We start from the raw sequence: 14,293 nt of genomic DNA on the forward strand, positions 1-14,293 counted from the left end.
GTCATGTTACTAGCCATCGTTTCAGTTTATTAAAAAAAAAAAATCCAACATCACTTTTCTATTAAATGGAAGAAACCTGATAGAAATCCCCTTAAATGCCAGGAATGCTGTGAGCTTTATTTCATGAGCTTTATTTCACAACCTCAACTCAGAATGCACAGTTTCTTTAGGTGAACGCTAACCCACACTCAGCATTCAAGTAAAAGTTACTCAAAAAGACAGTACTTAGATTTTAATCAAAATAACTTGGTTGATTCAGTATAACATTTTCATACCAAAATAAAATCAATTGGCACAAAAATATATATACACATATGGGAAAACACTTGTCTTTGTACATTAAATTTTACCTAAATGGCAACCAATACATTAGCAATGTATGCGTTTAGCCTACTTTGCATCTCATTTCTAGGTTAAAATTGTGATGCACAAATTCACAGAGAAACACAATAACTCAGTAGTTGCACGTCCCACACATTCATTTATTTTCATCCATTTTAATGTTGACAGGAGGGAGCTTTTACAGGAACTACAGTTCCCTCCCGCTGCCCCCAGAAGTCCAAGAATTGTTAAATTACCAACACAAGTTTACTGTATCAACTGCTCTAAACAGAAATTATGAGTTCTAGGCATAAAGGCAAGAGATTCTGGATATCTGACAAATCGTGGATCCTGAAATTAGGAAAAATTAAATTAAAACACATTTCACATTACTAAAGGCAAGGGAATATGGAAGCTCCTCTATATTCACATGGTACTGAGATAATGAAAACTCAGGGTGCATAGCCAGGGAGGAGTTTCTGTAAAAGACCATTTTCATAAAAATCTACTCAACTTCAGGTGAAGTCTTGAATTAATTCATAATTAGATTTAATTTAAAACTTTCAGGGCACAACAGCAGCACAATATTGATTGACAGATCTTTTACACTATAAAGCCACTCTCTCTTACTTCATAAAAGATTTACAGAACATGCAGTGTGTCAGGCCATATTTCCTCCCCAGCTCAACGTTCTGACAGGCACGCAGGCACATTATTAGGAGTCAGTAGAATAAGTAGATAATCATTTCAAACACATGACTTTTAACCTACTTTTCAAGCAAAGTATTAACAGCATAAGCATTATGTAGCAATACTAATTACAAAGCAGTAAAGCCACAAACGTAATTCTTTCTATTTCCACTTCTGCTCAGACACATGCACATTTCATCATTCTTTATTCTTTTGGTCATCCAAGGAAAAAATATTATCTAATCAAAATTAACAAAAAAAAGGAGTTGGTTATGTCTTTTTTTTTTCACAATAGCTTTTTATTTTATAAACGTAGCCTTCAGTTTACAACTTACTTCAGAGTAAACGCATGTTGAGGAAAACCTTGCTAAAAATACATAGACTGAAAGATGAATTTAAATTACAGACTCACAGAACCACAGAACCATTTAGGTTGGAAAAGACCTCCAAGATCATTGTGTCCAACCTTTGAGCAATCACCACTTTGTCAACTAAAGCATGGCACTAAGTGCCACATCCAATTGTTTCTTGAGCACTTCCAGGGACAGTGACTCCACCACCACCCTGGGCAGCCTGTTCCAATGTCTAACAACCCCTTCCATGAAGAAATTCTTCCTGATGTCCAACTTGAAGGTTCCCTAGCACAGCTTGAGGCCAACTCCTCTTGTCCTGTCGCTGTTGCTTGGGAGAAGAGCCTGACTCCCACCTGGCTACATCCTCCTTTCAGGTAGTTGTAGAGAGCAATAAGGTCCCCCTGAGCCTCCTTTTCTCCAGGGTGAACACCCCCAGCTCCCTCACAGCCACTCCTCACAGGACTTACTCTCTAGAATCTTCACCAGCTTCATTGCCCTTGCCTGGATGTGAATTGGTTAATTAAGAAGTAAAATATTGCTAGTTTCTTTTTCTTTTTTTTGTTTTTAATCTAGTTGATTACTATAGTTTTGCTTTTGTGCTTTTACTGGTTGGAAGAAGATGATAATGGTATTTGGTTTAATGCTATGGGGCTTCCCTTATAGCTCTCATCTATACTGCTGACTATTGCTGCCTGCATCCTACCATAGAACAGATATAGAATGTTCTTAATTACAACTAAATATTGAGATTCCTTTTTTTCTATTTTTCTGGGTTTTTTTTCTACAAAAAGGCAGACTTTGAAGACAGTTGAGATTAGAAAAATGTACCACTAGAGTGCAAAACAGTTTATTGTATAGGTAGGATATGGCTGAGAATATATCATAAGTTCAAACAGAAAATCTTATCTGGCTTTACAGCAGAGTGTTTGTTTTGTTTACTTGCCCTCTTTTTTCCCTTCTCTTTTTCTGCATAAATAATATATGATAAACAAACTCAGAAAATGGTGAAACTTCTTTTGAAGGACATATGATTCAACTTCATTTTGTTCAACTTGTTTGCTATAGCTATAAAGTGGCCTCTTAAGAGACTGGCCAAAAAGTGCGTGTGTTTGTGTGTTCTGTACATTTAAAGCAGACCAATATATACTTAAACTCAATTGTTTTCATGTATTTTAACAAATGTTCACATCCACAGCTACACTAAAATATATATACAACTGCTTAATTGGTGTCCTTTGGCTTTAAAAGTCCCTCCACATTTATAACCAAGTGTAAAGCTGGGCACAGTTTGCAGCATTTTATCAAGTAACAAGATAAGATTTTGAAAGCTTGATATTAGAAGAAAAATTATAAAACAAAGGATAATTTAAGTAATAAAATATGGCATATTTTCCTCAAATAAATGGGTGTCAGCCAAGAGCAAAAAACTTTCTTAAAACTGAGATGTATATTAAATATTTTCTTCTTATGCTACACACAGGGTCCTGTGGAAAAATGATTTACACACTGTAATGGAGCAAGTGTTGAGCAGTCACACATCTCTCCAGTTCAGTACCTGTGCCCATCTGTTTTGGGAGATGTTACAGGGAATGTAATGAACACTGCAAATCTATGAAATCATGCAATGCAGAGTGCACAAGCTTAGCTTAACAACATACGATTGATACCATTTCAAAACTTCACCACAGTCTCAAGTTAAAACATTTGTGGATTACTTGATGCCTGACGAAGGTTGACCCCACACTCCAAGTTTTTCCCCCAAATGGCAGTGGACTACGAAACATCCTTCTGCTTCCCACCCATCCACTTCCATAAAAACCATTGCAAGTACAAGATCTCTCGTGTCAGTCACATTTGGCTGACACTCAATGTCCTTCAATGTTGCATGTGGTAAATCAGCACATAAACAGACATTTTCATGTAAGCAGCAATTTCTGCTTAAGAAATTATGTTAAAACCTTTAGAAGAAAAAAGTGACTGATTTTGTGCTACTTCAGTGAAAAACTGCAACTCATGTGGTAGCCAAGAAAACTTTACTCATATTAACCTTATCATTTTTCATTAAACAGAGATATTAATTGCCGTGATGTAGCCTTCAAACTTTAAGGTTTCCTCTTGAACTTCTATAAATCTGATTTTGCCACAGCAATCATATTATTAAAACATGTCAGCTCTGCTTCTAAATACTGACGTTTAACTTAAAAACAACAATGTAGCCAAAATCTACAATTAAAGCTAACGTAAATTTTTTAAGATGAAAATTACCTACCAACAGAGCCCAAAAAAATTCTCACTACTACTGAATGTAGCTGGTGTTAAGGGACTTAGACAGCTTGAGAACACATCAGAATCACAGAATCATAGAATGGCCTGGGTTGGAAGGGGCCTTAAGGGTCATCTAGTTCCGACCCCTCTGCCATGGGCATGGACACCTTTCACCAGTCCAGGCTGTTCAAAGCCCCATCCAGCCTTGCTTTGAACACTTCCAGGGACGGGTCAGCATTTGCTCCATCGACATGCAGCTGAATTACATACAGACCATAACCATCCTTACTCTCCCATCTTCTCATCCCCATCTTCAGACCCTGGACATGTCCATCTTCACACTTGAACACAAATGGCCAAATTTGCCATTTAGCAAACCTCCAACACTGAAGGCTCCTAGATAAAGCAGCTCTGACCTGTTAGCAAACTCCCCAAGACTATCAGCGGTCTATCCAGTCTTCACTTACTGGCTCTGCCTCCACTGTGTCCCTCTGGGTCTTTGAATTCCCTTTGTCAGAGATGCCACTCACATTCAGACAGGAGGACAAGCCAGGCATGCTGACCCTACATCTCCATTCCAGGGGAATATGCTACTGAAGCCAGTGCAATTTCATTCTGCCTAATGTTGAGTGGAGAAAAATTAGGTTTATCTTCATGTCAGAGGAAGGTAAATCAATTTAAACTGAGGAACTAGTACAAAAGTCAGAAAACACAAAGCATTAGATGCAGCTTTACTGTTCTGAAGCTGGCAGGCATTATTTGAAACTCAAAGGAAATCAAATGTGAACAGAAAATGAAATCAGAATTGTACTTTCATTCAGCCCCAGAAAGAGAACAAACATCTTTCATTACAAAACTTGCACTCTAGTACTTCATTATGTCAAAAACAGTTTGCCCTATGCAAAATTTTGCATTGAAATTATGCCAAGTTCAGCAGGCCTGTTGTTTTTCTACTAACTGCCCAGCAAAGATTTAGAGACCACGCATGATTTCTTATTTTAAGAAAAATTATTTGAAGTTTACTTTAGTAATCTTATGCCAATTGCTCATTTGGGACAGATCCCTTTCTCCTCATGTGACTTGGTCTCTGCTGGTCTTACTTGCAGCCAAATACACTCTTAGTTGGTTTATTAACAAAGGCCAAAAAACATTCAGCATCAATTAATTTTATTTACTTTCCAGATTATAAAAATGCATGTATCCAATAAATTCTAACACATGTATGAAAGTTAAAATAAACTTAGCTGACTGCTTCCAGAAGACAAATCTGCATCCTGCCTACAATATGCTATACTGAACTAAAACCACAGGTGAACAGATCTGCTTCATGGCTTGTCTACACACTCAGAGTCATACCACTGCAGCTAAACTTATACTGGAAAAATTAAACCAGCATAAAAGCCATTATCTTGATTTAATTATTTCAAAATGGGACAATAAACTGTAGTAATGCACAGTAGGGAGTCTATCGACTAAAAAAGGTAAGGATCAAAGATAGAAAATTATGTGAAGATCAGAACTTATCAAATAGAGCAACCTCAAGTCGCTATTGCAGATCAGCTCACTCACTCCCTAAATATTAGTGACACTTCAGAGTAATACTAAGTCATAATAAGGAGTTTGCAATGCCCCTTCCAGCATTACACAAAATTGACACCACCACCATCTATTAGATGTTTACCATTCAACGCACCTCACTTTGAAAACTCCAGAAGGTGCTGATATTCGTTATTATCTAAATACATCGAGGAACAAAAGTAACCTCATACCCACACTCTCCCCCTTTCAGTCCAGCTTTCACAGCCATCAGCCAAAGCATCCCTCTGGAGGAGGCCATTAGGATGTCCAGCCCCAAAAGACCTGGGAAGTCCAAGGTAATGTCATTGAGTTGCCCTGCAAATGCTGAAATTCCATGGGCAATAATCAATAGCATTCAGGAACTGCTTTTAACATGTTAACCTTAGCACTGAGGAATTTAAACAACTACAGCACCAAGTCCTTAGCAAGAACTGTGTGTACACAGACATAACTTCAGAGCTTGGAGTTTACTAAATCTTCCTGAATTTACCCAAAGGCAGCAAACTTGATCCATGAATTCCACCCTTTCAAGCTTTACATACTAAACTAAGATGAGAAGACTGTAGAGATCTACGAAACATAAGCAGAACAAATGAGAAAATTCAAATTAACTGAAGAAAGTTGGTAATTCGTACCCTATTTTAATTCAGTATAATGGTTTTTAAATAATATAGAACAGTATATGTATAAGTACACCAAGGCAAAATTTTACACGCACAGATTATTGTTTTGTTTAATTAAAACACAGTTAATTCCTTTATATTACATATGGGGAAAGGTATTGAAAAGACTTCCAATGAATTGCTGAACTAGTATTGCTGTTGTTGGAAAGTCACATGAATTATCTGAACTCCACTGACAAAGAAATGTCTCTGCTTAAAAGACAGTATTGCCTTGTCCTGTGGGCTGAGACTTGGGGCTGCTATATAGACACGGTGCAGGAGTTAAGAGGAAAAGGTGACCTTTCCCCAACACAAGTTTTTGTACCCTGCAACAGCATGAGTTCAAATTGAGGATGTGTGTGTGAAGGCATGGGCCAGAGGATAAACAATACAGGAGAAATTATTGCCAGAGTTATTAGGAAGATGGAAATATGCTTTCCTTTGTACAGCTGTTCTTAACTGTAAATTCTGGTCTAAAGAGGACCTTAAATGTATAAAAGGACATTAAAATACAAGTCTGTTTCTTATATAGAACACTATCTGCAGCCTTCTGTTTATGCCACCATAGAAAGGAAATAAGGCATTACTTAAATCTCTCTGTGATGTCATACCAGCCATTTTTCAGTAGGTTCAGAAAGATGATGATGCAATAATACCAAATATTATTTTTTAGATTGAGTTTTTTTAACACAAATTGTGATTTTGGGGCACTGACTGTAAAAACTAATTCTCGGAATAAATTTAACATTTGGTATATTCAAAAAAACTTCATCTTAAGAATAACATGCTAATCTAATATCCAGAGGGGAGTCAGATTTCACGCACAAAATGGGTACAACCGAACTGAGGGTTCTCATCCTCTGCCAAAAACCAAACATCAGTGACTCATGGAGCAGCATATGCTTTAGCACAGCAGGATCACCAACCCTCCAGTCCAAGCAGAAAAATTATAACTTTATGAAGCAAAGTCATTTTGTTGGCAGTTTTTCCCTTGACTCAGGAAATATCTGTGAATGTTGTGAATCTGCCATTTTATGGTTTGGGATTTTTACAAGTTCTTTTTCCTCTTTTTGCAGGGGAGGGCAAACAGAGGAAGACAATGTGAATGGCAGGAAGCAGGAGACTTGTGAATTATTACTTATGTCCATTTTCCAGAATGATATATTTAATCTTACTAACTTTGTGATCACAATGTTTTAACATGCATACGCTTAAGACAACACACAAGAATGATACAATCTTATAATGAGATTGTTATAAACAAATGTTTGGGGGTTTGTGCTGATCTCGTCGACCAGATTTTCTGTAATGCAAGAAATGCAGTTGCACAGGCTCAATTACCGGCATAAATCATTCTCTAATTTGTTGATGGTGGGGTTGGGAAGAGAGGGCAAATTTCTTTCCAAGTGCGAAGCGATGTACAAATTGACCATTAAGTTCCCAAATTATGCGAGTCGACATTTTTTAAAAAGATTCTATCTGTGGTGCCCTTCCAAGCACTGTCAGTATAAATTCTAACTGCATGACTGGTAAGAAGCACAGCTGAGGTCAGTAGAAGTATCTGCTGAGTCAAAAGCATTAAATCAAGTCTTTGTCTTCTAAGTGGCAACATCCAGAAACTGCTGTTAGAAATAAGAGCCCCATTTTTGCAAGCAGTGTGTACACCACACAGAACTACATATACTAATAAATTAACGTATGCATGCATGTGTGTGTATATATATGCTTCTTTTTTCTTGTTTGTTTTAATGACTAATAAAGCTACAAACAGTGTTTTATGGGTGTAGATGTCAGTTATGATTCTTCTCAATACCCACTGGCTGCTCAGCAGCTTCTGGCTTCAGTTGCCAGAAAAATAAACTGGGTAGACTATTTTTTTCTGTTGACAGGACAAGGTTTTCTCCAATGACATTGGAGAAAAACAATGACATTTCAAGTGGATTTCAAAACAATGAAATTTGAAGTCCACAGAAATGATCAAAATACAGCAATGAGACACTACACAACTCCACATCCATCCCCACTCCCTCAGCACCCCCATAAAAACCCCAATCAGCTTTCAAGGCACTGTGAGGGAAGAGAAAATATATTTCAACTTACTCTCCTCCTAATTCCTGCAGATACATGCAAGTCAATACTGCATCCAGCTCTATTTGCTAGAGCATCTGAACAGCACCTTAAGCATGTGCTGGAAACATAAAAAGCTGGAAGGAGAAATCAGTTCAGTATTTCAGATTTCTTTACACTCAAGGAGGGACTTGAGGTGGGAGAGAAATCTTGCACATAAAACTACTCTGCAACACACTAGAGATGCCTTTCAATGAGACCAGCTTTACCATTGTTCATTCAGTATTAGACTGCCCCTACTAGTATACTCACATTCCAAAATTTAGACTGCTGGTAAGGTCAAACTTTCTAATGTTCCTTTTTAAACCCAGATGTATAGGGAACATAACCTTATACAGCTTTAGCAAATGTTACTGGGACAATTAAGTGAGACTGGCATCATAAAACAGAACAATTCATGAAGGATTACATGGCAAAGCTGTATCACCTGAAATCACAAAGCACCAAGTGAGTTCTATTCCCCTATTTAATGGAATATCACATGTTCATCTTCCTCGTGAGCACAGATAGGGAGAATTAATCAAACTAAAGATAACATCAATCCTTTTTATAGATTACCACAACTTTATGAGAGTTGACTGCCAATCAAACTGACCAGCACCCAGGCAGATAATAAGCTCTGGGTCACTTCATCACTATGATTCATAGATACCAACTAATAAAACAACATTTTATTTTCTATCTAGGAGTACAAAGTTGAAAACAGGCCATCAGCTGACACCTAGAGCCTGTGCTTTCCTCTGAAAAACTTGTTATGACATGCAACTGCCAAGAGATTAAACTGAATCCAGGGCTTGCAGAAAAAGCCTTTCAGGGAGGGTATCTTTTTCCTGCAGACTATATAGCTTTTATAGTTGCTACCTTAATCTTGCACCCTAGGTTATCATGGGTACCACCAAGGTATTCCATGTGAGTACAAACTCCTTACTTTTCAGGTGGCATTTATTTACAAATCATCCTGTAACAAACAACTGAAGCAGGAATGAAGGGAACCAAAGCTACAGGAGGAGTCTTCTCAGGACCCATTGTGTCTAAAAGGTTCTTGTATTATTAAGCAGAAAGCTCAAAAAAGGTTTGATTGCTCTCTTCTAGCTTTCACAAGTAAAGAAATCAGTTTGTTTTCAATTCCCACTTTAATTGACCACAGAAACTTCCAAGTGGTTGATTTCATTTTTTTTTGTGAAGATGATTCTGCCAAGCCAAATATCTGATCTGCTCTGGCTGAATTCCGACCAGTCTCGTGTATCAGCAAGGTTCACCTGGTGAAACCTACTGGGAAAGAAGTGGTTCTGTGGGTTTTTTTTGAAATTTAATCTAACTTTTGTCTTAGCAAGTTATATAATTCAGTTAAAAAAAAAGAATGAACTGTATTTAACTGTGAAAAGTACTGCCCATATTTCATTTCAAGTCCTGTACCCTATGTTTCATGGACTGTTTAATGAGGCATGAATCTGAATGGTTAAATCAATATTACTGTCATAGTCCAGTGCTTCACAAGCTTATGTTTCATTACAGATTGTACATGTGCTGAATTCTTGCCTAATGACCATGTAACAGGGCACGTTCAATTATTCTCTTTGGGTTTCAGAAAGAAACAGGAAGTTTGGCTATAAACAATGCAGTCATAGAATAAATTTCACCACAGCAAGTTCATCTGAAAAATATGCATTCTTTACAACACAGCCAGGAATGGCATTATGAGAACCAACATCCTGCTGCACTCAGTTTTTATTGTTTTGGGTTTTTTTAACTTTGGGTTTTTTTGTATTAATACTTAGGCAATATAAGAAAAAAACCCCTTGTAGTTAATACTGGATGTTTTGTGATGACCATTACTTCAAAGATGTGCATAGGGAATCAAAAGCAGCTGCTGGAAACCACAGGATAAATAACAAGTTTGCTAAATTTAGTATATGTTATGAAATACATCGAGTGGAGGAAGAGTCAACCACTGTAAATTTTTATCAGCTGGGAAAGAATTGCTATAGAATATTTCACTCTCTACTTACAAAATAAAGGAAATTAGACATTAGAATTCTAGACATTAGAATTTTTAATAGGAATGTGTCAGTTGATCTACACTAAAATTTAAGACTAAAATACGTCTAATTTTTGGGTACATTTCTGCTTTTAACTCCTTCTAATAATCTACAAAAAATATCCACCTAAACTGTAGTGCTAATGAAATAAGAACAACTATTATTCTCTGGCTTCCAATTGTGCCTAGAAAAAGCACAACATTATTATTACTACACCACATCTTTCAAATATTCTACAAATAAAATTTCAGCTCCAGTATTAAATGAACAGAGTACTCTTGTTTTATTAAAAACCACTTTCTTAAAATAATCAATAATGTTACAGTTCTTCACTAAAAGAACAAAAAAATACTTTACTTAGCAATCTATTTAATCTGAACTAATTCTATTATACTTAGTGCCAAGGTCTTACTTATTTTTTAATTTTTATGTAGGAAAGAAAATATTTCAAAACATAACAATGATAGTCTGCAATTACAGATTGGGTTAGGTTTTCCCTAGGTTATAGATTCTAAAGATTCCAAGTATTAAGTCACAGCAGAGATTCTAGGGAGGACTTTACATTAAATGGGAAACAAAATGTCTATTTTTGAAAGAACAAGGTTGCCAAAAGAAAAATTAAATACATGCTTAAAAACAAACACTGCCAAGTGGCTGACACCTAAAATCTGACCTAACTAACAACTGAATAATTACTCTATCAGTTTTAAAATCTTGCCATTTACCCCCACACAAACCTTGCCAATAAATGCACTTACAGAAATATGTATATCCATGGAGCAGGCCAGCAGAGGGAGCATAAGTTAATAAACTTTTTCCTAGAACAAGGCTTAGAATCATCCATGCTATGTCAAACACGAAGGGAAATAAAAGGAACACCATATTGCCTGTCTCATTAAAAAAAAACAAAAACAAACCAACCAAACAAAAAACCACCACAAGAAATTCTATGAGATGTTTTTGGTTGCTTTTTTTATTGCAAAACAGACAAAACCCCCAAACCCACAAAGAAGTACACCGAGCTCACCTTCGTGCAAATACATGGATTTCTGTATGAGAGGAACAGCAAAATATTTTCTAGAGTTGCCCTCTATTGTTTCTAGACACCTTTTTCTGCATTTTTGTAACTTATTGTAAAGTTTTTACCTGCAGGTTAATCTCTGCTTCATAGAAAGTTAAGCAGGAGCAGTAGTGCCTCTCTGAGTCTATGTCAGTCAGAACCACCACGAAGAACGTTGGCTGTTTCCTCTCCTTCGAAAGCTGCCATCCTCCAGGCTGGCAAAACTAAGGAAACAAGAAAAGAGACATATAGTTAAGCAGTAATACCAGTTGTTTTATGAAATGTGGAAAAGATTTTTAAACAATGTCACAGATCATTATCAAGAAGCTCATTTCATTTGAAGTGAACATATGCAAGGCTGCGAAATTTGAAGAAAATGAGGAAAATCCAGTAGGTCTTGGAGCTGGCCAGATATAAATCCAACCCTATAAACATCAAGGGAGATATAATTAACTGCACAAAGTGAAGATGTGTTCCTTTGAATTCAGTATTCAGGATCATCTTTGCAGAGTTCAACAGGCAACAACAGGAAAAGATTGATACATTATGCAGCTTTTACTTGGATAACAGGTTTCAATTTGAAGTTACAATTCTTGTGACTTGGAATGTCTCTACATTTCTAATTTCTCTCCTACTTCTTCATTAATTTACCTCATCAAACATAAGATATTGCACTTACACCTGCTTGCAAAATTATTCAATAGTTGCTCTTACAAAAGAGTATTCATAGAGCAATGTTTTTCATCTATTTATTGATTACCTCTATAAACTTCATTGTGAACATTCGAAATTTTATAAGAAGTCATACTACAGCAGAGATACAAGTTTTGCCACCACTGTGAAAAATACATTCAAGTTCTTGACTTCATAACTCTCAGGGACAAAGAAAATCACTTGCTGCAGCTCTCCAGATACTTCATAAGCACGTTTCCAAGTCCTTGTCCCAGTGAGCAGTGACTAAATCTGTGCAGAACTTAAAACACATGTCAAATAAGCCTAAGTCCTTTCAGTACTTCTTCCTTCAAGCTGACCAGGGCCATGGCAGTACAAGCCACCAGCACCAAAGGCAGCAATTCTGACCTCGAAAGAGAAGTGTACAAGCAGCATGAACAAAAGGAGAAATACAGTTCAACAGCAAAGTGGAAAGTGTATGTTTTTTCTTCTTGTTTTTAGATGACTAGAGTACAACACCACTTAATAACTTGTCCTCTATAATGGAAGAATGTGCTGAAGTTCAGAAATCAGCCTGCTGAACATTCTTGAGATGCCCTTCATGGAATATTGTATTCTCCCTTTCTTTTACTGAAGGCTAAATTCACATACACTAAGAATTCAGAGGCACATTTTTAATAGCAAAATTATAAACCTAGAATTTACATGCAGCAAAGGTAATAGCCCCTGGACATATTAGGAATAAGAAAAAAATAATAAAAAAAACCAAAACACCACACAAAAAATTTCTAAGATTGTTAAACAGTGCAGATACCAAAGGAACAAAAGAGCTAGGTTAAAATCTCATCTTTCCAGAAATTGCTTCATTTCCCTAGACAGATGTTGAAAACTGAGAGAGCATGAAGAGTAAGTTGCAAACAAACATTCACTACAGATTCATCTTTAGAGCCTCTACAATAAAACCTGGGTAGTCTTAGGTGAACAGCAGTTAAAACTCTGCCTCTGATATACAGTTTCTTTTATGATCATGGGAAAATCTTCAAAACCAAAGTTTTCTTATGTTACATTCTTCAAATTCTAGATAGTCAGCTTAACACTTCTGAGTCTGTATCCTTGGGAGTGCTAAGCACTCCCTTCTGCATCTGAAAATAACTGCTCTGAACATCAAAAAGTACTCTGAGAAAAGAAATCCTAGTCATTCCAAGCTAAGCATCCAGCATTAGTCCATGATTTTGATAATACTGGCCTAATCTCCCTTTGTTTTTCATCTCATGTCAGTTAAAAATAAGAAGATACTGCTATTAATCTTGCAGGACTGCTATAAAGATAATGTAATATGGTCAACATATACAGACACTATAACAAAACATCACTAAAAACTTTGACAATAAAATCGTTAGAGTTCTGTACGTATTTCAGAGTTTAGGGGGGGTCTGTGTAGTAAATGAAGCCTGGAGTCCACGGTTCAATAAGATAACCCCCAAAACTCTGAATTTGTTCAACAAGTATGAGCCAAAATGCAAAGAATGCAGTAAGACTGTTAATAAATAAAACCTATGCCATTAGAACCAAATCATCCATACAAGGTAGGTCAAATAAAGGCTGTTCAAGCAGTCCCAGCTTGAGCTTCTTAAGGAGTTTACAATCTTAACACTCTTTCAAATCTGCCAAGTCTACCAGCTTTGACAGGAGCTCCCTGCTGCTGCCACTGCCCTTCAGCTTTACAGGTAATGTCCCATCTCGCTCCTGTAAATGGCAATCTATCAGATTTTGGAGTGTCTGGAATTCCTGGACAAAGGGCCATTCTGCACACATCAAACACTCTCAGAAGAGCTGATATATCCAAATAATCCACAGGCTATTCTGCACCCAAATGACAAATGAGGGAGCTGGGTTATGCAGAGCTGATTTCCACATGATACACTCAAAATCCACCAGTTTTGAACTTGGAGGTACTGGTAAGTTAATTTTGAATATACTTTTTGTATTTATTTTGAAATAAAATTAAATTTTAAAATAATTATTTTTATTGTAATAATGCATTATTAGCAGGTTTCTGCATAAAATTTAGACCAACATCTGCTTGGTACACTGGGAAATGCAAAGGGAAACCAAACAGCTAAACTATCAGAAGAGACTGTGGACCTGGGCAGGCTGATGTCAACAGCAATCTCTCAGTCTTTATGCATGTCTAAAACCTACTCACATCTCAGTGGGAATTCTTCCCAATTTCCAAGTGCTCTTGTGTATCACATATGCTTTATAGTTTTAAGTATTTTACTAGAAAACAACAATTAGTGATTGTTGAAAAAAACAGCTGAAGTAGAGTACATTCAATGGCTACACAGAGAATCTGTGTTTTCAAATAAACTGGAAGGAATTTATAAATACAGAGATTGAGGATAAAGACAACATGCTCCTCCAAGAGATTAAACAATGAGTGATTCTCAGTTCCTTAAAATAAGGTAATAAATACTAGTGCAATATTTGAAATGCAAACAGCATTGAGAAGAACTTTCCAAATTA

At 36.5% G+C, this 14,293-nt stretch overlaps 1 protein-coding gene across 5 annotated transcripts in view; it reads right to left on the reverse strand.

The window, feature by feature from the left end:
* The window catches only part of SBF2 (SET binding factor 2), a 258,678-nt gene that overhangs the window by 138,880 nt on the left and 105,505 nt on the right, over positions 1-14,293 (reverse strand). For all 5 annotated transcript variants that reach the window (XM_027737242.2, XM_027737251.2, XM_027737269.2 and 2 more), the window contains exon 3: positions 11,182-11,319. In XM_027737242.2, coding sequence (XP_027593043.1) covers positions 11,182-11,319 — 138 coding nt within the window. The remainder of the gene's footprint in view (positions 1-11,181; positions 11,320-14,293) is intronic.

The sequence above is a fragment of the Pipra filicauda genome, unplaced genomic scaffold, assembly GCF_003945595.2.
Source record: "Pipra filicauda isolate LSUMZ 115617 unplaced genomic scaffold, ASM394559v2 scaffold26_size5592650_pilon, whole genome shotgun sequence".
In the NCBI taxonomy this organism is placed as follows: domain Eukaryota; kingdom Metazoa; phylum Chordata; class Aves; order Passeriformes; family Pipridae; genus Pipra; species Pipra filicauda.